The 27628-nt window shown below is 35.2% G+C and overlaps 3 protein-coding genes across 3 annotated transcripts; all 3 read right to left on the bottom strand.

Moving 5' to 3' along the window:
• Nucleotides 1-5581: 5581 nt before the first annotated feature.
• On the bottom strand, nucleotides 5582-8712 carry LOC143611528 (protein RGF1 INDUCIBLE TRANSCRIPTION FACTOR 1-like). The gene is made up of 4 exons (XM_077085726.1): nucleotides 8637-8712; nucleotides 8288-8485; nucleotides 6882-7097; nucleotides 5582-6006 (listed from the first exon to the last, which is right to left on the bottom strand). The coding sequence occupies exons 1-4, from the start codon at nucleotides 8637-8639 to the stop codon at nucleotides 5773-5775; spliced, it is 651 nt and encodes a 216-aa protein (XP_076941841.1). The 5' UTR covers nucleotides 8640-8712; the 3' UTR covers nucleotides 5582-5772.
• A 4623-nt stretch (nucleotides 8713-13335) lies between these two features.
• On the bottom strand, nucleotides 13336-18812 carry LOC143611529 (uncharacterized). Its single transcript, XM_077085727.1, has 2 exons — nucleotides 17884-18812; nucleotides 13336-13802 (listed from the first exon to the last, which is right to left on the bottom strand). The coding sequence occupies exons 1-2, from the start codon at nucleotides 18692-18694 to the stop codon at nucleotides 13336-13338; spliced, it is 1278 nt and encodes a 425-aa protein (XP_076941842.1). The 5' UTR covers nucleotides 18695-18812.
• Nucleotides 18813-22924: 4112 nt separating this feature from the next.
• Nucleotides 22925-26176, bottom strand: LOC143611526 (ubiquitin carboxyl-terminal hydrolase 20-like). The gene is made up of 7 exons (XM_077085724.1): nucleotides 25856-26176; nucleotides 24953-25073; nucleotides 24742-24852; nucleotides 24441-24607; nucleotides 23911-24363; nucleotides 23366-23842; nucleotides 22925-23215 (listed from the first exon to the last, which is right to left on the bottom strand). The coding sequence occupies exons 1-7, from the start codon at nucleotides 26174-26176 to the stop codon at nucleotides 22925-22927; spliced, it is 1941 nt and encodes a 646-aa protein (XP_076941839.1).
• Nucleotides 26177-27628: the final 1452 nt, after the last annotated feature.

The following is a 27628-nucleotide window of genomic DNA, read 5'->3' as shown; positions in this document are numbered from 1 at the left end:
TTGTGGCCCAGTTATCTAAAATGGGCTTTTGAGTTGTATAAGATATACTTGTGTAGTTGTGTCTAATTCCTACAATGGCCCATTATGGTTTTATTACATTATAGGTATTTTGAAGTAGAGGTGCTACAAAAACCGGTTTGGGATCGATTTTAGGTAAAACCGAACCGGTTTGGGTTTAAAACCGGTTTCACGCAAACCGTCAGTTTTAGGACCGGTTTCTCTTAAGATCTACCAAACCGGTTTGAGGAAAATCGGTTTATAAATCAGACAGAACCGACGTGACCAAGCCGGCCTATCTTGCTTCTAAATCGGTTTATAAAGCGAACCGGTTTGAGTCAAACCGGTTTTGACCAGCCGTTGGCCAAACCGGTTCGGTTTATAAACTGGTTCGGTTTGGGTTTAAAACCGGTTTTGTACACCTCTATTTTGAAGTAGAGGTGCATAGGATACCCGGTTTCAGACCTGACCCGGAACCAGTTCCTAACCCTACCCGACCCGCAGGTTAACTTTTGTGTCTATCGTGTTGCAGTATGTGACGGTCAAAACCCAATCAATGGCTGTCTGATCAGATTTTGACATAAGCAACAATATGATAGCTGATCCTTGTATTTAGGATTGATGTTTCGTCATGAGTCTTGTGCTTTCTTTTTTTGGTTAAGACTTATCATTTAAAGATTTCTATTTCAAGAACATATGTCGCGTGACTGAGACATACCCGACTTTGATTAACCGGTTACCAATAACAATCTATACATCAAATCTATATGCCAACTCATTGTTGAGGAATAGTTTTATTAGAGTAAAAGTACTAAATGGTTATTTGTTTATATATCAAACCACACAAAAAAAATGATTATTTTTATTATTGTCTGGTTGAAAAATACAAAAAACGTTTTATACCTTTGAGGCTTTGATGGTTCCTTACTTCCTTGGGTTCTATATTCTTTAAGCATGACTGTTATATAAATCTATAATGATATACAACACTTACATCCATCTAGTCAGACCCCACAACCTTCACTTGTCCATTATTAGTTTTGTTTTATTAAATATTGAAATGAAGAGAACAACCACATGGATCGAAGTATGGCAATAAAACCTAAACCCGTTAGAAAAGTTCAAAACTCCAAATATTTGAGACGGGCAATATCCGTTTTATTAGGGTATGAGATGGGTTTTAGATTTCTTTTGAAAATTATTGCGGGTTCAGGTTTGGACTGGTGAATAGGCCCGATTAGCCAATAACATAACCCCATTTACCCGCTTATATACCTGAGTAAAGGGTTGTTCACCAGTTGAGCACGAGTTGAGCCAGGGTGGGTTCAAGCTCGAGCTTAAAATTAAACGAAACAACTCAGTTAGGCACGAGCTTGATTTTGAAGTTAAATGAGCCTAAGAAAATCGTGTGACATTTGTCATTTTTAAAAACCCAAAAACCCAAACCATTTTAAAATTTTGATACTTTTCGGATTATTAATAAAATCTCCGTATTTATTGAGTATTTGATTGTGTTATTTAATTGTTTATAATTTATTGGTGTTCTTCAAGACGGGTCAACCGCCTTCTTCTCATCCTTTCTAAATTCTCGCCCTTTGACTCGTTTTTGCAAGTCTTTGATGAACCTAGACTATTTTTTTTATTGATAATTAAATTCCTCATTCACCAAATTGGGTCAAAACTCATTAATTTGGTGATTAATATTGCTTAAGACTAGCCTTATGACTAGCTTAAGCAATTAATCACTTCAACCTTGTTATTAACGACTTGAAGCATATATAAAGGCTCTCATACTTCTACAAATCATTTACCACAACACTTTACACTTTCATTTGTGTTCTTGCTTTTCAAATGGTGCTAAAATCCAAGTTTCAAGTTATTCTTTCTTCTTTAATATTCCATCCTTGGGTAATTATTGTCTTATTTCTGTATAGCATATCATGTGACCATCATCATGCTGTCACTCTAAATTAACAACCGTGGTTGTGTTTTCACTATCGCTCGTCGGCACGTTAATGTTCAGTTAAAAAAAAGTTTTATGTTATAAACTAACTTTTGTAAAACTAATAAACAAGACTAAGATTTTCCAACATGTCACGCCATCTTATCATTTCAAGCATGTTAGATACAAACGCGAATCAAAACTGAGTTCATGTCCGACCAAAAACATGAACCACTCGTTAAACTTGTTTTGTTAAATAATATTCGGCTCGGAAACAAATCGAAATCATTAAAATTAACTAATAATTATTATAACCTTTGTTTGTATTTTGTTTTCTAAAACTAAAAATAAATTGATTAACAATCAAATAACTAACCTATTTCATTTAACTTATAAAAATAGGAAAAAATATATATTTTTAACAAACTTTTCGTTTAAGAATTATAAACCGAAATGTCGGCCATCTATTTCTTATCTTTCCTCAACCTTATTTTGATCATAGTTATCTATTTATCTAGGGTCGCTTATTGAACCGAACCCTGTCGATTCACTCGCTTAAAGACATCTTTGCTTATTTGCTCATTCTTGCTTATTTAACATGCGAGTTTCCCATAACCCCTTTTTAACGCTTTTAATATTTTTGGGGTGTAGCATGTCACAAAGTTTTTATTTTGTTAGTTATGCGCTTGTTTACAAACCGATTCACATTTATCGTACATGTTAATATTATTCTCGCATATTGTTTATGATTATACGTGAATTATGTGCAACATGTTTAATGCTTTTACGGTGGAAGTTACGCAAACGCAAAACACATACACATAGTGGGAGGTCCGACGGGACGTACTAGCGCCGTCTAATGTTACGACTTCGGTTGTTTACGTAAGGTGGTTCTCATATCCCCGACTTCCACGGCTTCGGCTAAATGAACGAGAGGACGACACTATTTGATTTCATTTACATTATATTTGAATATTTATTGCATGATGATCGTTGAATCGCGCATTTTATATATATTTATATACGCAAAAACTTATGAAAATTCACCATGTGTTGTTGACAAAATATATTATTTTAAACGTGTTGCAAGTTGATACGATGAAGTGCCAGGACAAGAAAACTACTTATACCTCATGATTGTTTCAATGAATAATATTTATTTCATTTAGATGTAATGTTATTTGTCTAATTATAAAACTATTTGTGTACTTGCAAAATTATGAAATGAAATAAATATATTGTCACTATTAACAGTGTTACGAGCTTATGAGTGATCTGTACGTTGCACCCGGACATATTTCGCTTAAAGCTGGGGTGTTATAGATCGAGCCAACGAGTCGATCCATGACCTAACCCGAGCTTGGGACGAGTTTGACTCGGTTACAAAAATGAGCCAATTCAACTCACGTTGTTTCAAATCAAGTTTTTTTTTTTTGCTAGTTTTATTAGAGCTTTTATCGAGCAAACCACGACCTCAAGCTTCGAGCCGTGAACTTTTTAAACAGCCCCAGATCACTCAGTAACCCAACATATAATATACCTTAAAAAATATTATTTAATTTTTATAGAATTATATTTTTTGATAGAATTGAAGGCATTATATGAAATTTGGACCATTACTTATTCGTCAAAGCTTGTTTATAAAAATTATATGCCATAATTGATTAGTTACCGACAACATTTTATACTAATCATTTTTTGTAATTGATTAATTGCTATTCTATGAGATTTTCCCTTGATTAATATGCAACATTATAGAATTATAACCAACTTTCAAAAGTGTTTCAATTATCACTCAGTTTTAAAAAGTGTTCCAATTAAGTCACTCAACTTTCATGTTTGATTAAATTAAAGGTTTTAACATGTTTTTTAGCCCTTTTCCTTTTTGTTTCACACAGGAAATCTTTTTATCTTTTTTTTTAAGTTGACGTTCAGTGGCGACGTGAATTTTATTTTTTATTTTTAAATTTTAATATAATTAATGTTTTTTAAAATATTTTAATTTAACTACATATATTGCAAATTCCGACCCCCACATCTTATCATCCACTTTTTTCTTGACGCACAAAAAAATCGGCGAGACTTGATTTGAAGATTTAGTGACCCGATATAGGAAAAATATGCATCAGTGACCTAATTGGAACACTTTTGAAAGTTGGTTACTATTCTATGAGATTTTCCCTTGATTAATAGTTAATTACTCTATGTATTTGGCTCCTTACATATTGTTGAAACGCAATATATACCCGACCAGTATACCCAAAACCCGTGAGTTTGCTCGATACCAGACAAAGACCCAACGGGTTTGAAATTAACTTTACTATTCTGGTACGTGTTTGAAAATACCAAAATCTTTATAATTACACTAAAAATACTACATTTCTCTTTACTGTTTAATTAAATAATATTTTTTTATACTTTTATCATTACAGTGTCTCCACCCTATAATTTACAAAAAATCACTACATTTTTCTAAAATTTACAAAAAAAATCATTACATTTTTACTCTTCACCCTATAATTTATACTCACAACCATTCAATACTCCACCCTATAATTTACAAACTCCAATCAGAATAGATTTAGAAAATGGGATGGAAATGCTCTTAGATCGGGTGGAGAACGAAAGAAAACAGTGACTAGGATACATATCACCGTTCCTGATTCCATCGAACAAAGACACATCACTTTCTTTCAACCAATCACAACCAAACACCTCCTACCCCACTTCATACCTACACCTAGGCTTTTTTTTCTTCCCGGCATTCCCATCATATGGCCCACCCTTTTTAGCACACTTGTACCCCATGCATAACCATTTGTACATTCATTTAATTTCTTCTTAGCCCCTTGTAACTTACACATAACTGATAACTGTCACTAGAAGGTCCGGACTCCAAATGCATATGATTATAAGTCTTTAATAAGAACTGTTTGTAAACTGTTTAATAGAAAGTTCGTTTATGCTCGTTTTTTGATAAACAAATGAACAAGATCATAGACTCACGATATTCTGTTTGGTTATTTAAATAATAAACACGAATAAGTGTCACGTTTGTTCAGTTACATGTTAAATGATTGCTTATTTAATACTTTTTCATGCCCGTTTATTCATTAAAGGTTTTGATACATTTTAATTTTAATTTTCATCTTTTACCCTTTACATATTTAAACAAGAAAATGAAAATCCTTAATAAATATTAATGACATTTGTTTGTGTTTATTTACATAACTAAAACGAACTTGAATAATATTTTCCTCAACAAAAAACACTAACACATAATTTTGTGGTGTTGTATGTTGATGAACCATCCTTTGCCTAATAAAATCTAGAATTAATTTCATATAGACCCAAACAAACAACCATGAACATAAATAATGTCACTCTTGGGTCGGTTTCATTTTCAACCCTACATACACATAATGCACAATAAAAATTGTACATTTTGAAAACCATTCAATCATGTAATAATTTATAAACACAAGTACACAACTACAATTTATTGTCAAACAAAAACATAATTACATTCTCCACAAATATAACCTAAGTAATCCACATTTTTGGAAGATTTATTTCTTTATTCTCCTACATCCAAAACCATTAAAAAAAAAAAGCTTACCATCTACACTTTTCCACATTGTCTTATTTTGTATATTTTATTTCCACTTTAACCCTTCTATTTCAACACTATTTCTATCAAGTATGAACTCTGTACAAACAATATATTAAACCACAAATATCCTTTCACAGGCCTTTGTAAAAAGCACTAGTGATAGGAAATAATAAGGCACCTTTGGGTAATTAGGTAAAAGTTTAGGGGGTGAGTAACTGTTTTAGTATTCCATGATGAGTCCACCCATTGGCGCTCTATGAGGTATGCCCTTTCTCCTCTTGGCCGCCCTGAAGCTGGCGGCCATCAGCGGCGGAGTTGACGGCGTGAAACTGGGGACTCGGCCGTGACGGTTTCTTCGAAAACCTATGTGGCGGCTGCTGCTAGTGTAAGAATCCTCTGAATCGGAGATGGCCAGCTTTCTCTTCCTCACGAAATTCTTCGATGTCCCAACAATCTGCACCGATAACAACTAGAGGTGAGGAATCATTAACAAAAATTAACTGAAAATTGAATTAACTGAAAATCAGTTATCGGTTTATTTGTGTTCCCCCAGTTAATCAAACCGAACCGAACCGAACCGAACCATTCATATTTCATTTCTTTTTAGTTTTTACATCTCTATTTCACATATTCAATGTTTTATACCTCTAACTCCATTTCATTTATTCATCCCTCCAAATCACATGCTTCAAAGCAAAAATTTTAGTTCAAGTTTCGTTTTGGCTATTATCCAAAATTAACTAAACTGAATGAAATTACCGAAATCGATTTCGGTTATCAGTTCTTTCATTGATGATTTTGCAAAAGATGAATTTCGGCTTTCAATTTCGGTGGAGTGTAAATGTGTAATAACTTAAATGAACCGAAAACAGATAAATTAAACGAATTTACCAAACCAATTTCAGTTATCTGTTTCGGTGGATGATTTTGCAAAAACTGAACTTCGATTTTCGATTCTGGTGGAGTGAAAAAACCGAACCGAACCAAAAACTGACTAACAGAATTAACCAAACTGAATTCGATTATCGGTCTCGATAGTTACTCACCCCTAACAACAAGATTCAATTTCAGACCAAACTACTAAAAAAAACTCATTTGAATAATTCATTAAACTGATTAGTAGAAATAAAAACCCACTAAAACAAAATAATAATAAAAAAAAAAGTAAACAAGTGATTCCGATAGCCGAAATATCCGGCCAGTGGCCACCATTGACATAACCACACGCATCAATTTAAAGTCAACTAAGGAAACGATGGCGTATTGAACATTATTTTTTCTATAAAAATTGACGTAATGAAATAATCAAATAATATTATTAACATTAACCTGACACCCAAGTGAACAGAATCTGAAGGAATCAAGAAGACTTCGTTCACAAACTTCACAGGTGCTGGTCACCCCTTTACCCGGCTTCGGCTGCGGCCGTTCGTTCAAGAACACAACCTTTGCGCTGTTGATCACGTACGTCTGGACCGGACTAATGTCCAGGTGTTTCTGAATCTCGGATACCCGAATTACATCATGGTATGATGACCTCCGTATCTGTAAATTAAGCAAAAACATATTGAATTTAGTGTTACAGAAGTCGCTAGGCGCTCACCAGTGGGCAGTTGAGAGTATCCGGACATAGAAAACATTAAGAAAATTAATTATTGGATATTGATTATATTATATATCAAAATAAATAGAATTCATGTAAATATAAACACACTACAAAATGATATATGTTTAAAATTCAGACTTCAAATGCTAAAGTATTAAAAAATAAGCTTAATTTAATTATTAATTGCTAATAGGGCTGTTACTTTTATCCGAAACCCAAAACCCAACCCGAAACTACCCGTACCCGAACTCGAACTAACCCAACCCGACAAACCCGAACCCGAACCGAAGTAATTCGGGTTGGTTTTTGGGTCCAGATTCTGGGTTTCGGGTCAACCCGAAAAACCTGAATAAACTTTTGGTATTAAAACCAAATAATAATATGCCTATATCAAATGTCGTTATTCCACATATTATGGATAGACTGCATGTTATTTATTAATGTTTTCGATTTATGAATAAAAGCAACCATAATCGAACACCCTACTCATGACATATTGAAGACGATTATATTAGTTTGTTTATTATGGTTAGGCTTTGTAAAATTTTACTCTCTTTTAGATTGTTTTACCATGTTATTTTTGTTTTGTTATTGGTTATTTATGTTACGAATGAAGAAGAACATCTTAGCTTTTGTTTTAGTGTTGTAGTTTTTTTAATCTTTGTTTGTTTTTTAGGATACTCGAAACCCGATTACCCCAACCCGTAAAAACCCGAACCCGAACTACTTGAACCCGGAAAAACCATGAGAGATTTGGGTTGGGTTTCAGGTCTAGAATTTGAACTTTGAAACCCGAATAACCCGACTCGAAAAACCCGAAACCCGAAGAACACTCCTAATTGCTAAACTAAATATAAATTACAATAAAGTGGCAAGTGGCAGGTAAGCAAGCAACAAGTTGCGTCACAACCGCTTTGAATAGCAAATCCGTTCTACTAAAAACAAAGTTTAATTTATATTTGGCCGAGTAGACCACCTAGTAGCCAAGTACACAGACTTTTGACCGAGTAGTCCGATTTTGACCAAGGCGGACTTGAACAAAATTCTCGGCCTTGGAATCCGTCTTTTACAACATTGAATAAATTACAAAATATTGGTAGAATGCGAATCAAGATAATAGAATACACACCTGAATGGGGCGGTGATCCTTGTGTTGAGTGACACAAATGGAACAAAGAGGGCCATTGATGCAGTCCAAGCAGTACATATTGCATTCGGACTTGTGCGAGTCCACGTGTAATTTGCATTGAATAAAGAAGCGTTCTAGAAGTAGAGGCTTCAACCATGGCGGCCACTTTTGTTCTTCTTCATCAGGTCCTCCAGCACCCTACATTATTATTATTAATATTATTCGGACACCCAACTTCGAGCATCGATATCTTATTCATTTTAACTCCATTTTGGGTGCGGGTTGGGTTATTGTGAAGCTATTGCAAAATAGAACATGAATAATATAATTAGCACTTATATATACTTACCATAATCCGGCGGTTTTTGGGTTTGTGAAGAGGTACTGTGGTTTCTTGATGATCAATAGCCAGTTTGACGGGTTGAAATGAGAATAAGAGGGTGGTTGTGTTGTGTTGTATGAAGGAGAAAATAGAAATAGAAATAGAAATAGAAATAGAAATAGGAGTATAGAAAGTGGGTGGGTGGTCGTTCTTATCTGCCACCACAATTAATGTAAATGAACGAATTACAAGAATCTACGTGTCTTTGCTTTTTTCGCGTTTGATATATTTGGGTCTCTTGCATAAAATACCGATGCTAAATATTTCTCGAATTTTGCATGATTTTCGAGTTTGATTTTTCATGATCGATACCAGTACCGTTCCGGGCTTATCCTTAGAAATCCACATGTGAAACTTGGATTTTATTATTTTTAGATTTTTATTATCCAATATAATTGGAATTTGGAAATGAAAAAACTAAAATGTTAATTAGTTAATAAATTTCTCTTTTAGCTAAGATTAAGAAAAACGTATTAGGTAATCAAGTCTACTCTGCATTGGTAAAAGACCACCTACGCCTGTAATCATAGACAACGATGGTGATGTGGCACGCCATCAATTGCATCAAAACGCACCGCCTGAATGCCCACTATAGTAAAAACCCTTAATCGTGCATGACTTCTTGTTACGCGCGAGACTTGAGCTCACGACATCCTGTAAGAGAAGATATAGGGTTACCAATTACCATTGCTCAGATGCCGGTTACACGAAATGTTATTAATTTATTAAGCTTGTTAGGCATGAAATTAGTTTCTTACGATGCTACACACTAGTAATTTAAATATAGTTAAATACATTCTAATTCATCTCACAATAAAATGTAATGTTGCTTTCTTTTTGTAGTTTATGCCTTTTTTTAAAATAAGGTACATAATATAGTTCTCTCTCTTTCAAGTTTCAACTTGTACATGTAAGAGTATTTATCAAATGATTAAATTATAACACTTTAATGATGGCATAGAATATTAGTTAGATAGCATCATTGGATTTTGATAATGAAGAAATAACTTGTAATACATATTAAATTGTCTAATAATTATGCATAAATTTATATATTTATTATTTTATTTGCATAAAAGGTATGTGTTTTAGTTTCTATCAAACAATAATATGGTGTAGTGAGTTGGATCATTCTTAGAATGAGTTGTTAATTACAAGGATGAGGTGGCTTTGAGATTCCCTTAAAGAAGCCTTGTTGCCACATTATTGTATTTGTTGAGGCCTTGAGGGTATTTCATTGAAACCTAAGAAAAGTAATTAAAAGCATCATATTTCAGAAAATAGTTGTAAACTTGTATATTTAACTTCTTTTCTTTTTACAATTCAATAAAATCTAGAAAATAATGTTTTTATAAATGTAATGATACATTCATTTCATTGCATGCTTGTGTTAAAATGGATAATTTTGACACCACCTTTTTTTTAGAAAATCATATATAATTTCACAGAAGGATACAATTATAATAGAGAGACATGTAAACGGATAACAAGCTGCGCCGACCCCCTTTTGAATGGCAAATCCGATCCTACTAGAAAAAAGTAACAGTTCGTCAGCGTTTATATGTTACTGTGTACGACCCATTGAACTATTTTCAAAAACGTAATAACATCTAGGCAAGGGACCCAAATGTATCAAAAGTAAAAGGTATGAAGACATGCTGATTCTCGGCACATGCCTTCACGTGCTTAGTAATTTTTCTAGATTTTGCCTTTAATACAACCTGCATAACAACAAACCCAATGTCCATAAGCCCGACAAAGGGGGACACTCTGGTAAAATCTACACAAGCATGTTTCCCCTCACCCATCCAAAAACAAACACAAGAGCGTCCGCTCGTTAATTTATTTATTAAAAGACAACAATATTAACATAGACATAATTAAAATCAAGTAACGTTATCCATGTAACTTGGCGAAAACATTATAAATTAGTTGTATATGAATTATAAACAAGTTTGCAAGTTAAAAAGTTGTTTGTAATAAAATCATAAGCGATCATAACTGAGTTGGTAGGTTTAACTTATCTACATAAAATTTAAAAAGTTCATATTTAACTTTAAATGGGTCGACATATCTACCCATTTTCAGTACATCCTAAATTAACCCATTTATTAAATAAGTTCACCAAATCTACTCAAATATAATATGTTTCTCAATGACTAAACCAATCATTGAGAAACATATATGTTACTAGAAAAAAGTAACAGTTCGTCAGCGTTTATATGTTACTGTGTACGACCCATTGAACTCTTTTCAAAAACGTAATAACATCTAGGCAAGGGACCCAAATGTATCAAAAGTAAAAGGTATGAAGACATGCTGATTCTCGGCACATGCCTTCACGTGCTTAGTAATTTTTCTAGATTTTGCCTTTAATACAACCTGCATAACAACAAACCCGATGTCCATAAGCCCGACAAAGGGGGACACTCTAGTAAAATCTACACAAGCATGTTTCCCCTCACCCATCCAAAAACAAACACAAGAGCGTCCGCTCGTTAATTTATTTATTAAAAGACAACAATATTAACATAGACATAATTAAAATCAAGTAACGTTATCCATGTAACTTGGCGAAAACATTATAAATTAGTTGTATATGAATTATAAACAAGTTTGCAAGTTAAAAAGTTGTTTGTAATAAAATCATAAGCGATCATAACTGAGTTGGTAGGTTTAACTTATCTACATAAAATTTAAAAAGTTCATATTTAACTTTAAATGGGTCGACATATCTACCCATTTTCAGTACATCCTAAATTAACCCATTTATTAAATAAGTTCACCAAATCTACTCAAATATAATATGTTTCTCAATGACTAAACCAATCATTGAGAAACATATATGTTACTAGAAAAAAGTAACAGTTCGTCAGCGTTTATATGTTACTGTGTACGACCCATTGAACTCTTTTCAAAAACGTAATAACATCTAGGCAAGGGACCCAAATGTATCAAAAGTAAAAGGTATGAAGACATGCTGATTCTCGGCACATGCCTTCACGTGCTTAGTAATTTTTCTAGATTTTGCCTTTAATACAACCTGCATAACAACAAACCCGATGTCCATAAGCCCGACAAAGGGGGACACTCTAGTAAAATCTACACAAGCATGTTTCCCCTCACCCATCCAAAAACAAACACAAGAGCGTCCGCTCGTTAATTTATTTATTAAAAGACAACAATATTAACATAGACATAATTAAAATCAAGTAACGTTATCCATGTAACTTGGCGAAAACATTATAAATTAGTTGTATATGAATTATAAACAAGTTTGCAAGTTAAAAAGTTGTTTGTAATAAAATCATAAGCGATCATAACTGAGTTGGTAGGTTTAACTTATCTACATAAAATTTAAAAAGTTCATATTTAACTTTAAATGGGTCGACATATCTACCCATTTTCAGTACATCCTAAATTAACCCATTTATTAAATAAGTTCACCAAATCTACTCAAATATAATATGTTTCTCAATGACTAAACCAATCACATGTGAAGGTAATTTAACATTTTACAAATGGTTTTTAATTGTATAATACAGGGAAAAAAAACATCTTAAAATGGTTTTATTGTTGAAACTTGAAAGTCTCCCCAAATTAGAGAGTTATTTAGGTAGCACAATTTATTTGTTCAAGCATACCCAAAGTTAGGGAGTTCTTGACCTTATATTAAAGAAAATAGGGGCAACTAAATGTTTTGGTTGAAACACTAGGGTCATGTTTAGTGTTAATTGCAATAACTAATGTTCCCATAATGTAAATTACCATTATGTCCTTTAGATAATGCTTAGAAATATCAACAAAGATCCACAATGTAACTTTGGTCAACTAAAATGTTATTGCAAAGCCGTTCAAATCAGATATCAAATCGGCCAACAGTCATGCTAATTTCTTTGGTATATCAACTCATATTTTTTGCATAAAAATGTCATTGTCTATATGGGACTAATGACTGACTTACCACTAAAATGAAAAAAACTATTAAAAATATAAAATCAGATGGATCACTTAAAATTAGTAATAATGTGCTCCACACGCTTTTTGTCTATTCATATCGGTTCGGTAGTGATTACTTTTGTTTCTACAACCCGAAAAAGATAATAGCGTAAAAGATCGACGCTACAATTAACAATTTAAGTGATGAACTAACCAACTTGAATCAATTAATAACCAATTGATGAGGCCCAAAACAACTTCCCAAGATTTCTTTAGTGAGAATCAGGTTTATAAATTTGGCCTCTAAAAAAAATAGACCCAATTTGATTGGCTAAATTAGGCTAATTAGTCATCATTTAATTAGGCAATGGGCCTCATACTGCTTTTTTTAATGGTTTCATTGAGTTTGGGCCTCATTGCTTTGTTGGGCCAGGATCCTTTTCTAACTGGACTCTAAGTTTGATAATATGATCAATCTCAATCTCAATTATGCTGCTTTCGTTACTAATTAAAATATTTCTCAAATTCTTATAACATGTAACTAAAGTACGACATAAACAATATGATAGATTAGATTGGTAATAACCAAATACACATCAAGTAAATTAGTAAACACACATACAACAAGATTACAAATTGATGCATGCATGCACTTGCTTTCTTGCATCCATCTTATTATTATAGAAAGAAGTCATTGTCCATTTTTGACAATGAATACAACTCTTGTTCAGGGGATATAGCCACCATGCCCACCACCTTCACCACCTCTGCTACCACTACCACCTCCATGCTCACCCAAACCGCCGCCTCCTAAACCACCACCACCACCTCCTCTATTGTATCCACCATATGATCCTCCAGCACCAGCTCCACCCCCACCACCATATCCGCTTCCTCCTGCTCCTCCTACACTAGCTCCTCCCCCTCCGCCACCACCATGCCCCCCTCCACCTCCTCCACCAACTCCTCCGGCACTACCATATCCACCACCAACCCCACCTCCTTCTCCTCCACCATAACCCCCACCATGTGCTCCACCACCACCTCCTCCTCTACCACCACCTCCGCCTCCACCTCCAGCTGCACCACCACCATAACCACCCGCTCCACCATGTCCTGCACCACTCCCACCTCCTTCACCTGCACCATACCCTGCACCCTCCGCTCCTCCTCCTCCTCCACCACCTCCTCCTGCTAAACCACCATGAATGTAGGGAATGCTCGATCTTCAACAGTGAAGAGAGCTCTAGTAGCCACACAAATGCCTAAATCTAATAGCACTAAGAAAACCACACTTGAGAGTTTGTGAACACCCATATTGAATGAATGTGAGTTTGAGTTGTTTGTAATCTGCATGATATTAGTTGCATATATATAGGCATTGGGTAAGGGTTGGCTTCTAAGAGCAGTATACCAAGTGGGCTCACCACATGAAAAAGAGAGAAGCTTTAGTGGTCCAGCTCACAAATAGCCCACCAAAGAATGTTTCTTTTACTTTTTAGTGTGCTTTTGCTGTTTCCCAAATGTGTGTATTTACCTATTGCACACTTCGTATGTTGTACAAATATTCAAGAAGTTTTTAATTCAAATTAATGTTGTTATAGTATATTAATATACTTGAAGAAAAGCTACCAGCTATATGCAAATTTATCTCACCTCAGCACTTAAGTGATCGGCTTATGTTAGTACCAAAGTTCCTAGTCATTGTTTTATGAAAAGTATATTGACTTTATGTATATTGTATAACAAGATATTTTAGGATAAAAATGGATGTCCAACTCAATCCACTTTATCCACCCGAAAATGGTTTGATGTATTTAATTAACCAATTGGATTAATAACTAAGCTATTAAATTCCATGTGCTATGGCCTATCATGATACATTGATACATGTATATGGCAGGATAAATTTAATTTTTCTTATTAATTCATATATTTATTTCACTTTAAAACAGAGACAATATGGTGTCCTTTGATGAGACATGAAGCGCGGGTTTGAGTCACGAAAACAACCTCTTGTAAATTTTATACATATATCATAATCAAGTCGGCCCGACACCACGAATTCTGCGCATGTGAGGTGCATTGGATTTGCAATATTTATCAATTTATAACAAGTAAAATAAGGTATTTTTAATGTCCAAAGGTAGGTATTGGATCAATTGACATAATTCATAGTTCATCTCCTTGATTTCCATTGTATGATTAGGGATATACAAGACATGATGATAAAGGCCAAATCAATATTTCATCGATACTAAGTTTTTGTTTAAGAATTGTTGCAAGATTAAAAAAGAAAAAAAAGCCTCTATCATCTGGTCCATGATTAATCTGTTTGGTTCATGTTTCATCCACCATAGCATATTTCTCCCTCGTTTATTTTTTTTTGAATGTTTAAGCTTGCCTCCTACTATTTACAATAAACCGCCATTGCCAGGGATCGAACCCTGGACCTCTCACCCAAAGGCCTAAGCCTTTACCATCCCACCAAAGTGGAGATGGCTCTCCCTCGTTTAATGATTCTTTTTACCTTGTTGTCAGCTTATCTAGTATAAAGAAAAAATTGTTTCTATTCTTAAGGGCCGTCCCTAAAATCCTTGGAAATTCAGTGGCCTTGGATGAGCAGAAAAAATGGATCCGTAAATCAAAATTTGGCGGGCCCTAAAAGTTTAATTGACTAACAAACAAATTGGATTTTTAAAATTAGTAATACAATCTTCTATGTAACAAAGTGGGCCCTATGAAAATGGGCAATGGGCACTCACCTACTTTGCTCTTCCCCAGCCACCCGGCTAGCCCCGTCAAAAATTTGCAAATGTTGCTCCGCGTCCAAACTTTAGTCACGATGCAAAACCTTCCTAGATATAATACCAATAGAAAGATACACCATTACTAATTCTATTATTATTTCTACTATTATCATCATAGGTCAGAACGATATGTTAGATTATTTCCTTATTAGATTTGAGTATATTAATTTTGATTAACAACTTAGTTAAAAGTTTAAGCATGTGTTTGCCTAAATTGGGCTGTCATATCAAAGTGGTGGGCTATGCTTCTACTCATGAACCAAACCACTATAATTGGTTCACCATGTGATCTCCCACATGGGCTTAGTGGAGCACAGCCTTAAAGATCAAATAAAATCTGTTTTCAACACACAAAAGTGAAAAGCCCTACTTTACTACTTCTCATGTTCACATCTCAAACTGAACCCAACATCCGGCTCCAAATAGATAAGTGGGGAGCTAGATCAAATTCTTATTTAAAATTTTTTTATCGTATTTCATACAATGTAAACGAAACAAAAATAAAAACATAATAATAAATAAATTTAAACACATGAGATGAAGGTTTCTCCACTTTGGGTTTTGAAAGTTTGAAACCGAGCCATTTGATCCTCTCCTTCTACTTTATCAAGCGTTTATCTTTCGACCATATAAATTAAAGCATTGTTCATTACACGTTACCCATTCGATTGCGCAAATCTGTCATGATAAGCTTCATTTTAGAAAAACATCTTCCAACGGTTACGGTTGCAATCTGTAAAACCAATGCTAGCTTCAACATTCGATAAACAAAACAAAAAAAAAGAAAGAAAGAAAAGTGGCGTGCTTTCCGGTTTCCACCATCACACGAGCAAGGTCACACTTTCCACCATTTTTACATATTTATCATCTTCCTTTAAATTGAAATAAAAGGTCTTAAGATCACCCGAAATACACTCTCTTTCTTCATTACTAAAATCATTCGGATACATCTCAGAAAATATCACTATTTAGATAGATCAAACTTATAAAACGAATCAAAAAGATTTAAACCATACATATTTTCTAACAAACTAATTGAGGCCTTACTGAATCTATTTCCAAGTTCTTGAATTTGCATGTCCAAAAACGTATTAAAAACCTCAACTAGAAAAAGATGTTGATCGGTAATGACATTCTTTTGGTTTCTTTGATTACCATAAACCCTAAATTATCAATTCCAATTTACACATAAACCCTAAATCCCTAATCACTTCCAAGTTAAATTAACATTATCTAAATAACCAATAAACCATTATCAAACATTTAGTTGGCCATAAACAATACCAAATTAACAATTTATATAAACAAATAAATAATTACAATTTTAAATAGAAGTAGAATAGTACCTAAATCGAACAAGTAGAAGTTGAATAGTGAAGAGGGAGCCTGGAGCAGCGGCTGCAGGGGCGTCGACTCCATCATGGAGGTCGCTGGTGAGTGATCGGAGGAGGGCAACAGGGGTTACTGGAAGCAGCGATTTTTTGTGATGTATCGCTAACACAACAACAGTATTTTGTAAAGAGGTAATGGGTCATAATTTGGTTGGGTTTTAAACTTTTAGTTGGACTTTAATTAGTTTGAACTTTTAGTTGGATTTTAAACTAATAAGGTTAATGTTATATTTTTTCAGGGGTAGCGAAATACAAACCTATCAAAAAAAAAAAAATACATTGGTAGACGAAAAGTTTAATGGTAGCGAAGTCTACGCTTAGTTCTTAACTAGGTCTGCCCCTGAAATCAAGCATTGGAATTGATAGGGGCTTAACACTATTATTTAGGTGGGCGGTCGGGAATAATAATAATAATAATAATAAGCAGTTAAAATCCCTGTTTCTAAAGGCTAGGTGTGCCCATTCTTCTAGCATGCATATGCCATCTAGATTTGTAAGTGGGATGTTTGAAATTTTGTAGTCACTTTTCTATTTTCATATATAGTTTTTGTCACTACCTCATTTCTTTCATTTTCTTTTCTTGCCAACAATGTGCCTATCATAAACAAGACTTACCAATATCCAATCACAAGATAAGGAAAGAGAAAAGGTCATTGGGTATCAAAAAACTAAATATGATGTTTAGTGTTTTGTAATGGGCCATGTTTTTATTTTATTGATTCATGCATGTTTCTTCCTCTCTAGCTCTTTATTAGTAAAGGTTTTGTTTAATATAATTCTTATTGTTCAAAAAAAGGTCTTGCTGGTATAACTAATATTCTAATTTCTCAACACATGTAGGGTAGTTGCTGTAACAATTGGGAACATGATAAACAAGATGGTACATTAGATGGTAACAATTAATACTACAACTTAAATCAATAAGTCCACATACAACAAGATAACAAATTGATGCATGCATGCATGCATTTTACTTTCTTGCCTCCTTATTATCTTAGTAAGTAGTAATAGTCCATTTATAACAATGAATAACTCTTGTTCAAGGGATATAACCACCATGCCCACCACCTTCACCACCTCCTCTACCACTACCACCTCCATGCTCACCCAAACCGCCGCCTCCACCTCCTCCGTTATATCCACCGTATGATCCTCCAGCACCACCACCAGCACCAGCTCCACCTCCACTACCATATCCGCTTCCTCTTGCTCCTCCTACACCAGCTCCTCCCCCTCCGCCACCACCATGTCCCCCTCCACCTCCTCCACCAACTCCTCCAGCACCACCATATCCACCACCACTCCCACCTCCTTCTCCTCCACCATAACCCCCACCATGTGCTCCACCACCACCTCCTCCACTACCACCACCTCCCCCTCCACCTTCAGCTGCACCACCACCATAACCACCCGCTCCACCATGTCCTGCTCCACTCCCACCTCCTTCACCCCCACCATAACCTGCACCATCTGCTCCTCCTCCTCCACCACCACCTCCTCCAGTACCACCACCTCCCCCTCCTACTGCTCCACCACCATAACCGGCCGCTCCACCATGTCCACCACCACTCCCACCTCCTTCACCTGCACCATACCCCACACCATCCGCTCCTCCTCCTCCACCACCTTTACCAGCACCACCTCCATATCCGCCTCCATGCACTCCTCCTGCCCCATAACCACCACCTCCGCCACTACCCCCTCCACCACCACCACCACCTCCTGCTAAACCACCATGAATGTAGGGAATGCTCTCTTCAACAGTGAAGAGAGCTCTTGTAGCCACACAAATGCCTAAACCTAAGAACACTAAGAAAACCACACTTGAGAGTTTGTGAACACCCATATTGAATGAATGTGAGTGTGAGTGGTTTGTAATCTGCATGAAATTAGTTACATATATATAGGCATTGGGTAAGGGTTGGCTTCAAGGAGTAGTACACCAATGGGCTCACCACATGAAAACGAGATAAGCTTTAGTGGTCCAGCTCACAAATAGTCCACCAAAGAATGTTTCTTCTTTGTAGTGTGCTTTTGCTGTTTCCCAAATGTGTCTTTCCAATTTCATACTTCATATGTTTTACAATATACAATAGGTATTCTATTTTAACTAATGTTGTTAATTGTTATAGTATAAATTGTATATTATATATACATCATATAAATTGTGTTACCATCTTTATGCCAATTTATCTCACCTCAACACGTAAATGATCGGTTTATGTTAGAGCATCCACAACAGGTTCCGGTTTCCTAGGTCTGAATTTACTTGGCAATGGGCAAACTTGAAAGACACAAACCTCCTTGTTGTGGAGTGAAATCCTTGGGTACAAAGTCTGCTTCTGCAAACATGCAACAAACGGGTGACGTGGCACCCTCTCTCGCATACACATACATATATATTATATATACACATTTAATATTTGTATTCAAGTTTGTGGAGGTGTTGTTATTGTGGATTTAAGTGGGGTTTTTGAGAAAATTTTGAAATATTATGTGACGATGATATGGGGGTTTATATGAGTTGATTGTTGTAAATGCTCTAAGTAATAAGGTTCAGAATATATTATAAGATAAAAATGGATATCCGAATCAATCCACTTTCTCCGCCCAAAAATGGTTTCATGTATTTTAATAACCAATTGGATTAATGGCTAAGTTATTTAAATCCATGTGCTATGGCCTATCACGATACATATATTGATACATTTATATGTGAGGATAAACTTGGATTTTCTTATTAATTTGTATGCTTATTTTACTTTAACAAACATCTCATGTGCTTTGCTTTGTTTAAGCACCTTGCTGAGTTTATATTTGTATTTGTAATCCTTGTGGTAATGAAAATTTGTTTTGCCGGTAAAAAAAGTTAAATTTATTTCACTTTAAAACCGAGACAATATCGTGTTGGATATATCGGTGGATTGGTGAAGTTAGTGATGGCATAGTTAAGGTTATATTTTTGTGGGTATACGCAAAGTGCAATCGTACATGGGTTAAAATGGTTGGTGCCTCGAAGTTTTACCACAGATATTAGTTCAAGAGAAGAGGGGTGCCCTTTGATTAACGTGAGGCACGTGCTCTAGTTATGAAAGCAGCCTCTGGATGCCGGGCAAAGATACATATATCATAGACAAGTCAGCTTGGCATCTCGGATTCCGTGCATATGGTAGTCTCTAGCAATAAAATCAAATAATCAGTTTCATTTTTTACGCCCAAACACCATCATAAAAAGTTTCTGTTACCATTTGATGCAATCAACATCATCACAGTATATTTGCATATATAACTATTAATAAATTAAAACTTTTAATGTTATACTTTTAATATAATGAAACTTTTTATTTAATATGTGTAGGTTGTCACAACATTGTATAGGTATATGTTAATTTGGTTCTTCATATACATATATACAGTTTAGGCTCTTAAAAAATTGTGTAGGTAATATGTTAATTCGATTATCCAAAAACATATAATATGTGTAGACATTTAAAAGTTTGTGTACGTACATGTTGTTTTGGTTCTCAAAATACATATAAGCCGTATATGCCAAAGGATCACAGATCACTTGGTTGGCACGCCAAGGTGTGGACCGGAGGTTCTAGATGTTGATTTGGTGCCCTTTTATATCATGTTAGAGAGAGTGACGAAGGTGGGTGTCACTGTTGTTATATTCCTCTAGGAAGTCCATCCAAAATAGACAATGGCTTCTTGATTTCTATTGTATGATGGTTAGCTCTAGAGGTGTACAAAACCAGTTTTTTAACCAAACTGAACTGGTTTGGTCAAAGCTTGGTCAAAACCGGTTTGACCCAAAACGGTTCGATTTATAAACCGGTTTAGAAGCAAGATAGGCCGACCTGGTCCAGGTCGGTTCGGTTCGGTTTAGAATCGGTTTTTCTCAAACCAGTTCGGTTTTAAAACCGGTTTAGTTGTTCAAAAGGGGAACCGGTACCAAAACTCACGGTTTGGGTCGTTCATGAACTGGTTTGGGTGAAACCGGTTTTCTTATCAAACCGGTTCGGGTCGCTTTGCCATGAACCAGTCTCAAACTGGTTTTTTTTGTACACCTCTAGTTAGCGCCCCTTGAGCGGTTATCCGCAGCACTTGGCCTTAAAGTATCAATTTCTACTATAATTGGGTTGTCCAATCAAAAGTGGTGGGCTATACTTCTACTCATGGACCAAACCAAACCAAACCAAACCACTATAATTGGTTCACCATGTGATCTCCCACATGGGCTTAGTGGAGCACAGCCTTAAAGATCAAATAAAATCTGTTTTCAACACACAAAAGTGAAAAGCCCTGCTTTACTACTTCAAGTGTTCACATCTCAAATTAAACCCAACATTAATAGGTCACTACTCTATAGGAATAGGATTGCTTTTAGCATGCACAAGCAATCTTGACTCTTGATTTGTAAGTGGAGATGTTTGAAATATTGTAGTCACTTTCCTCTTTTCATATACAGTTTTTGTCATTACCTCATTCATAACTTTTGTTTCTATTTTTCCTTCTTTTTTTTATGCCAACAATGCGCCTATCATGTGATAGATTGTGACAAGAACCAAATGGTCATTTTGTATCATAAAACTAAATATGAGGATTTAGTATTACTCATATACCTAGTTTCAAAGTAATGTTATATTAAAATGTGAATCAAATATATAACTTTTGTTGTAACAAAGTTTTATTTAGTCATATTTTCCATATTATAACTTTAAAATTCAAGAAAAGAGAGAAAAGTGAATGTAGGTTGGCCTGCATCTTGTGCATTATACAAATTTAGTAAATCATGCAAAACGGGCATATTAGTAGAGTTCTTGTAAGATTACGGACTTGATCACGTACAAGAAAAGGAGAATCTTGTTAAAATAAAGTGCCGAGAACGTTTTGTTGTATATATTCGTGTGAAAATAGAGTCAAGACTTAAGTGTAACACCCCAAAAACCATGGTGCAACTAAGAGTTGGATTTTTTGCACCAAAGCAGAGCCTCTATAAGAGTAGTAAGTGTCGTAGAAGGCATCAAGTGGCTATTTGGCAAAAGCAAATATTTGACATAAGGAACTTTGATAGACATAGCGTTATTTAAGTTTGTTGTATGTTTGTTTTCAAAGACTTAAGACTTTTGCCGTAACTATCAATAAAGAGGCTATGTTCTTGTGTAAATCCAATTATTAGTCACACCTCGGTTTTTGAGATGTTACATTAAGGGTGTTATGTACAAGTAATTTTTAAAGTTTGGGCTGGCTTGACCCTAAAAATCTTGACCAAAAACTCTTTGTTATTCAAATAAGTGTCTCTATGATTACAACATTTATATACTTAACATTTATATACTTACTAAACCAATTTAAAAGATTTTTAACATAAAAAGTACCCTTTGGACCCGTATCTGTTTCATACAATACGGCTCGTTTGACAAATGAAACCGAAGAACCAAGAGTAGTGTGGTGGGTTATTCCAACCCACCCGCCTCTACTGCATAGATTGTTTGTAACCCCCAAAAGTTCTTTAGCAATACCTATAATGGTTTCAAGGCTTAAAAAAACATGTTTACTTACCAGTTCGGTTGATGCATCCATGTACAAATAAAGTCAAAAAAATGATGTACCGGTTCAATGAAAGTCATAAAATGATTTTAATAGAGATGGAAAGTTGGCAAGTCACACAGGCCAGGTAACAATAAAAATGGGTTGACGTCAAAACAGGTATTTTAACGATTCAATTTGGGTTGACTTGTCTAAAATCTTTACCGTTATATAAATGTCAATACAAGCACGCATTAAAAATACCCTTTTAAGACATTCAGACAAAAAAAAAGATTGCAGATTAGCCCAACCCGTTAAGACTTATTACTCAACCCGCCCATTAAATCACCTTCATATCAAATAAACAGATTAAGACAAGTCCTGGGATATTAACTCTAGTAACCTTAGTTTTTGATATGCAAAAAAAAAAAAAATAGTTAAACTTTTGCTTGAATCTATTCTATGTGATCAGATATCGGTACACGCCGTCTCACATTAACAAAAATAATCGATACCAGCCACCTAAAAACACTTTAATCCAACTATCTCATTATCTCAACAACCAAAAATAAGTTCCAAAACTCTAACTTAAGCACCCAAAACTAAAACGACCAACTGATTTACAACCGTTCTTTCTTGGAGACGACATCATCTTCTTGCTCTTCTTCGCCAACGAATTTTCACTCTTTGACGACATTGCAGCCATTAACAACGCCCCCCTTGAACCAGGCATCTTCTTACACATTTTCATCGCCTCACGTTTTGCAGAATCGTCGACTTCATTGTTTCTTTGTCGTTTAAATGTCACCTTCTCCACAAGTTTCACTTGATTCGGCTTTGCAGCAAAAACCACTCCTAAATAACCAAACAACTTCTAAAATGTTAGTTATTAATTTTACAAAATGTACACCAATTATTATTAAAGAACATAAAGATAAGTAAAAAATAAAAATAACCTGAATTCTCAATCTCATCGTCGGAAACTAAAATCGTCAAAATAAATTTCCTTTTTCGAGTCATTAACAGGAGTGACACAAGTATTCTTGTCAGCTTCAACTCCTCGGTTAGAACCGTATTCTTTTAAGATCACCGGAGACTTTTCTTTAAATACATCATCAAACTGAATACTCGGTGGGTCCACATTGCGCGGTACTGATTTGGGTGATAATAAATCATGAATATAAATTTTCCTTTTCGAGTCATTAACGGGGGTGACATATATATTCTTCGCAAATTCATTTTTGTGGTTAGAACCGTATTCTTTTAAGATAAACGGAGACTTTTCTTTAACTACGTTAACAATTGGCTTGATCAGCGCCACATCAGATTTAACGCTTGGTGGGTCCACATTCTCCAGTACTGATTTGGGTGATAATATGTTTGGATAAAATGAAGGTTTATATGTTTCCATAAAATTTGAAAACCAAGGTGTCCCTTGTTTTGCATAAAACAGTATATATGGTTCCTCTGAAAGCACTTGAGCTTCTGTAACACTAATAACCTAACAAAAAAAAACAAAAAAAAATATAAGTTAACTTGAAATATCCAAATTACATGTATTATTATTACCTGTGAGTCATCAAACTTGTACCATATATCAGGTGCAAAGCGGATGTAACAATAGTAATGACCGCAACTAGATGTAAAGGCTGAATGTACAACGACTGCGTATAGTTCGTATTTCAAGCTCATCGGACTGTCACACATGCACGGCTGCAAATCCAACTCTAACGGAAAATCCACGTGTTTGTCTATTTTTTCAACATGAGATCCGTCGTTTTTGAATCTTTTTAAATGGAAAGCGCAAATACGAGGAATTTGATCCAGCAAAAGCTGCTTTTCAACCGAGACTTTTTGTTTACACTCGTCACACGTGAACTTCATCTCCTCATCTTCAATGTGCTCGACTTTTGTAAACGATTCAAGAGCGGTTGCAAGACTGTTAACGTCTCCAATTTCTAGACTTAGATCAACTGATGGCTCGTATGTATCAGATACATGGTTGCAGTTGCAACATCTTAACTGGATATATAAATTTCGTATAATTAGTATAATATAATCTAACAATATAAAGAAGTTCATGAGAATAAGATTCTTACTTTGCTAATAACCCGACCTCCAAAGACTTGTTTGACCAAATTGTCGGTTTGTGTCATGTCGTCTTTTGTTTCTAAAACGTTAAACGAACTTTCGAGTCGATCCAAGAAGCATTGCAAGAATTCATGAGCATCTTCTTGTTGATATCTTCGGAACGATGACGAAAAATCTGATATTCTTCAGGTCAAGGATTGCATATACATACATACATACATATATATATATATATATATATATATATATATATAAGAACAGGTTCAAGAAATAAATATTGTCTACAAGTTATAATAAATTAAAGGATACAGCTCAAATTGTTAATAAATTTCCAGGGGTAAATAACTTTTTTAGCTGATGATAATGAAATTTCAACGTGTTTCCGCAATGTACAGATTAAGCAGAACCGATCATTGCTACCTGCAAACGCACGCTTTAATATTATGAACAAAATGTGACATTCACAACAGTCAATATCAGTTTTCAAAGAAATTTTATTATCTGAAAGACTAAGACATACAATCACAAGGCGTTGGATGCGCGTGTGAATATAGACCCTGAACGAGTGACACCGAATGCGTGAAGCACTGCAAAACCGCATTGAAAAAACAAGTGTTGCCAAGATTTCCAAGTCCTGCACCCTGTAAGTTCATAAATTAAATTAGTAAATTACTCAAATTACTATATAAATAAGCTTAAAGAATAACAATTATTATGTTTCAGTGTTGCAAAAAATCAGTAACTAGCACTGATTAATCGCGGGTTAATCGGGAATCGGTCAGCCACTGGATTAATTTATGGCAAGTCGGTCAATGGTCAAACTCGGTCCTAGGCGAACCTAGTTGGTCAAAATATATAGAACTAAAAAGGACATATAAAAATGTGTATGTGTATATAAACCTGAAAATTATATATAAAACTCCAATCCGATTAAATCTGATTAGTCACTAGTCCCTACCCCACCAGCCAGTTAGCGAATTCTACAACGCTGAAATGTAAAATAACCAAACAAGCGTTTGGTCAATTACCCTTCTGGTCCAATTACATAAACCTAACTCAAGGGGTTTTCCCGTATTAGTTAGTTTTCTCCTTGATGGTGTTCTTGTGTGAGTTAGACCTAGAGCGTCAAAATCAGTACGACGGTTGGCATCCCGTCTCACAAAGGCCTTCTAAATGTTGTTAAAAATATATTAACTAACAAAAAGGTTTAGACCCAAATTAAAACTTTTTGGTAACTTTCTTTTTGCCCCAAAAATTTCAAAAAACCAAAACCAAACAGTTTTCAAAAATTCAAAAACTCAAAAACCCACATTTCAATTTTCGGTTTTCGCCCAAAACCGAACCGACCCATGCACTCCCATAAACTAAATCATCAGTTTTCAAAGAACAACGATTATTAATCGAAAACGGAAAGTAACCCAACCGTATTCAGCTTCGCGAAACCATCTTCATTCTCATTCCAACTCGACGCAACCGGTTGCACGCTTCGACAACCCGAAACCAACTCAATATCAACAACACCCGGTGGATCACATATACCATTAGCTTCAGCAGCTGGAGAATAAGTCATCTTATCATCAGAATCTTCAAGCACTTCAGTGGACATCAACGGGCTGTCCATACCCAACTCGTTTTTCAATTCGGGTAACCCGGAATCATCGGGGTCAAGGGTTTGTACTGGTAATCTTGAAAATTTGGGACAAGGGATTGATTCCATCAATTGGGTTTGTGTGGAATTAGTCATTAATTTGATGCGGTAAATTTGGGGTTTTTGTGTGAAGTTTATTTTACAGGGTTTGAAAATTGGGGGTAATCAAGATTTAAAAATTGAGGGGTTTTTGAGAGTTTGAAATTGGAGGGAACTCAAGGCGCCATTTTTATTATCAAAAAATGATTAATTAAGGTGGGAGAGAATGTTCTTTTTGGATGAAATCTCGTCACCCTACGGCTCACCGTCATAAACACGGTTGTAGTCAAATTCAAACATGAGACCTTGCGGCTTTCATTCCCAATCGTCACTTCCTCTCCGATCAGGGTCATCTCCGGAAATCGCTAAAAAGTTTTGGGCCGAAGGCGAATATAAATTCAGGCCTCAAGTGAAATATGAATTTGATAGCTCGTATATAAAAAGTAATTAAGTACTGTGTATGGTTTGGATTTTAGGCCTGACTTATTGGGTGTTGTTTAAACAAAATTTTTTGTTTTTTTTATTTTTTAAATATATATAAATTTCGAGCTTTTGGGATGATCGAGCCTAAGTCAGTTTACTTTCTAGCCTTCCTATCTCGGAGGGTCATGCCTCCAATACTAGTTGAGCTTAAGTCATTGGATGTCTTTTGATAATAAAGTTATAATCGTAATTTGGTTTTGATAGAATAAATTGTTTTTTTAAGCGGTAATTAAATAAATTGTTACTTGAAAGAAACCTTAAAAGTTAAAACACTAACACCACAAAATTGACTACGACAACCAAGAGATTGAAATCGAAACAAACCCCGGGCAAAAAATATGAAGATTGAGGACTATGAGTTGCATTTTAAATGATATTAAATTATACTTCTCAAAGGGATTGGAATTTATAAGGATAGGATTACAATTAAAATGAATTTATAAAATAAATTTGAACGGTGGTGGCAGGTAGTTGGTGGGGATGGTGGCGCCAAGTGGACAATGCATCAATTAGGGTGGTCGGGGTGGCACGATTGGGGTGGTTGGGCAGCGTAAGAGGTGGCGGATGGGAGGGGTGATCGGCTCATTTTATATACTCGTAGTTGCATGATAATTATTTATTGGGATATAGGTTTTTAATACTTCAAACTTTACATGTTGGTTGATAACACTTCTTTCTATTTGTTACCCACCATTCTCAACTATCACCCTATTTGTTTTGTCACTCGTTCGCTAACGGCCAACTAGCGTCGTCAGTTGAACCTGTCGAAAATCATACCAAATTGTCGGATGCACTTCACAACCGTCAGAAAGCCATTGCATCTTATCGATTGGCCCTCTCCTTGCATCAGTCGAACCTTGGAGTTGCTGCAGCCACCTTCGATAGATGTTCGAACCACCTTGAATCAAAGGCCGCCATTGGCTACAGCGGAACACTAGTCGTGCCTACTCTCTCTTCTCTGTTTCCGATCGTCTACTTTGCCGAAAATCAAGAATTTTAGATTTTGTTGGTTAAAAGAGGACAACT

Source organism: Bidens hawaiensis, unplaced genomic scaffold (genome assembly GCF_021521415.1).
Source record: "Bidens hawaiensis isolate Kalapana, Puna unplaced genomic scaffold, B.hawaiensis_p1.1 tig00031486_1, whole genome shotgun sequence".
NCBI classification, from domain to species: Eukaryota; Viridiplantae; Streptophyta; class Magnoliopsida; order Asterales; family Asteraceae; genus Bidens; species Bidens hawaiensis.
The sequence above is the reverse complement of the archived record's forward strand: the minus strand, read 5'-3'. Positions and strand labels throughout refer to the sequence as shown.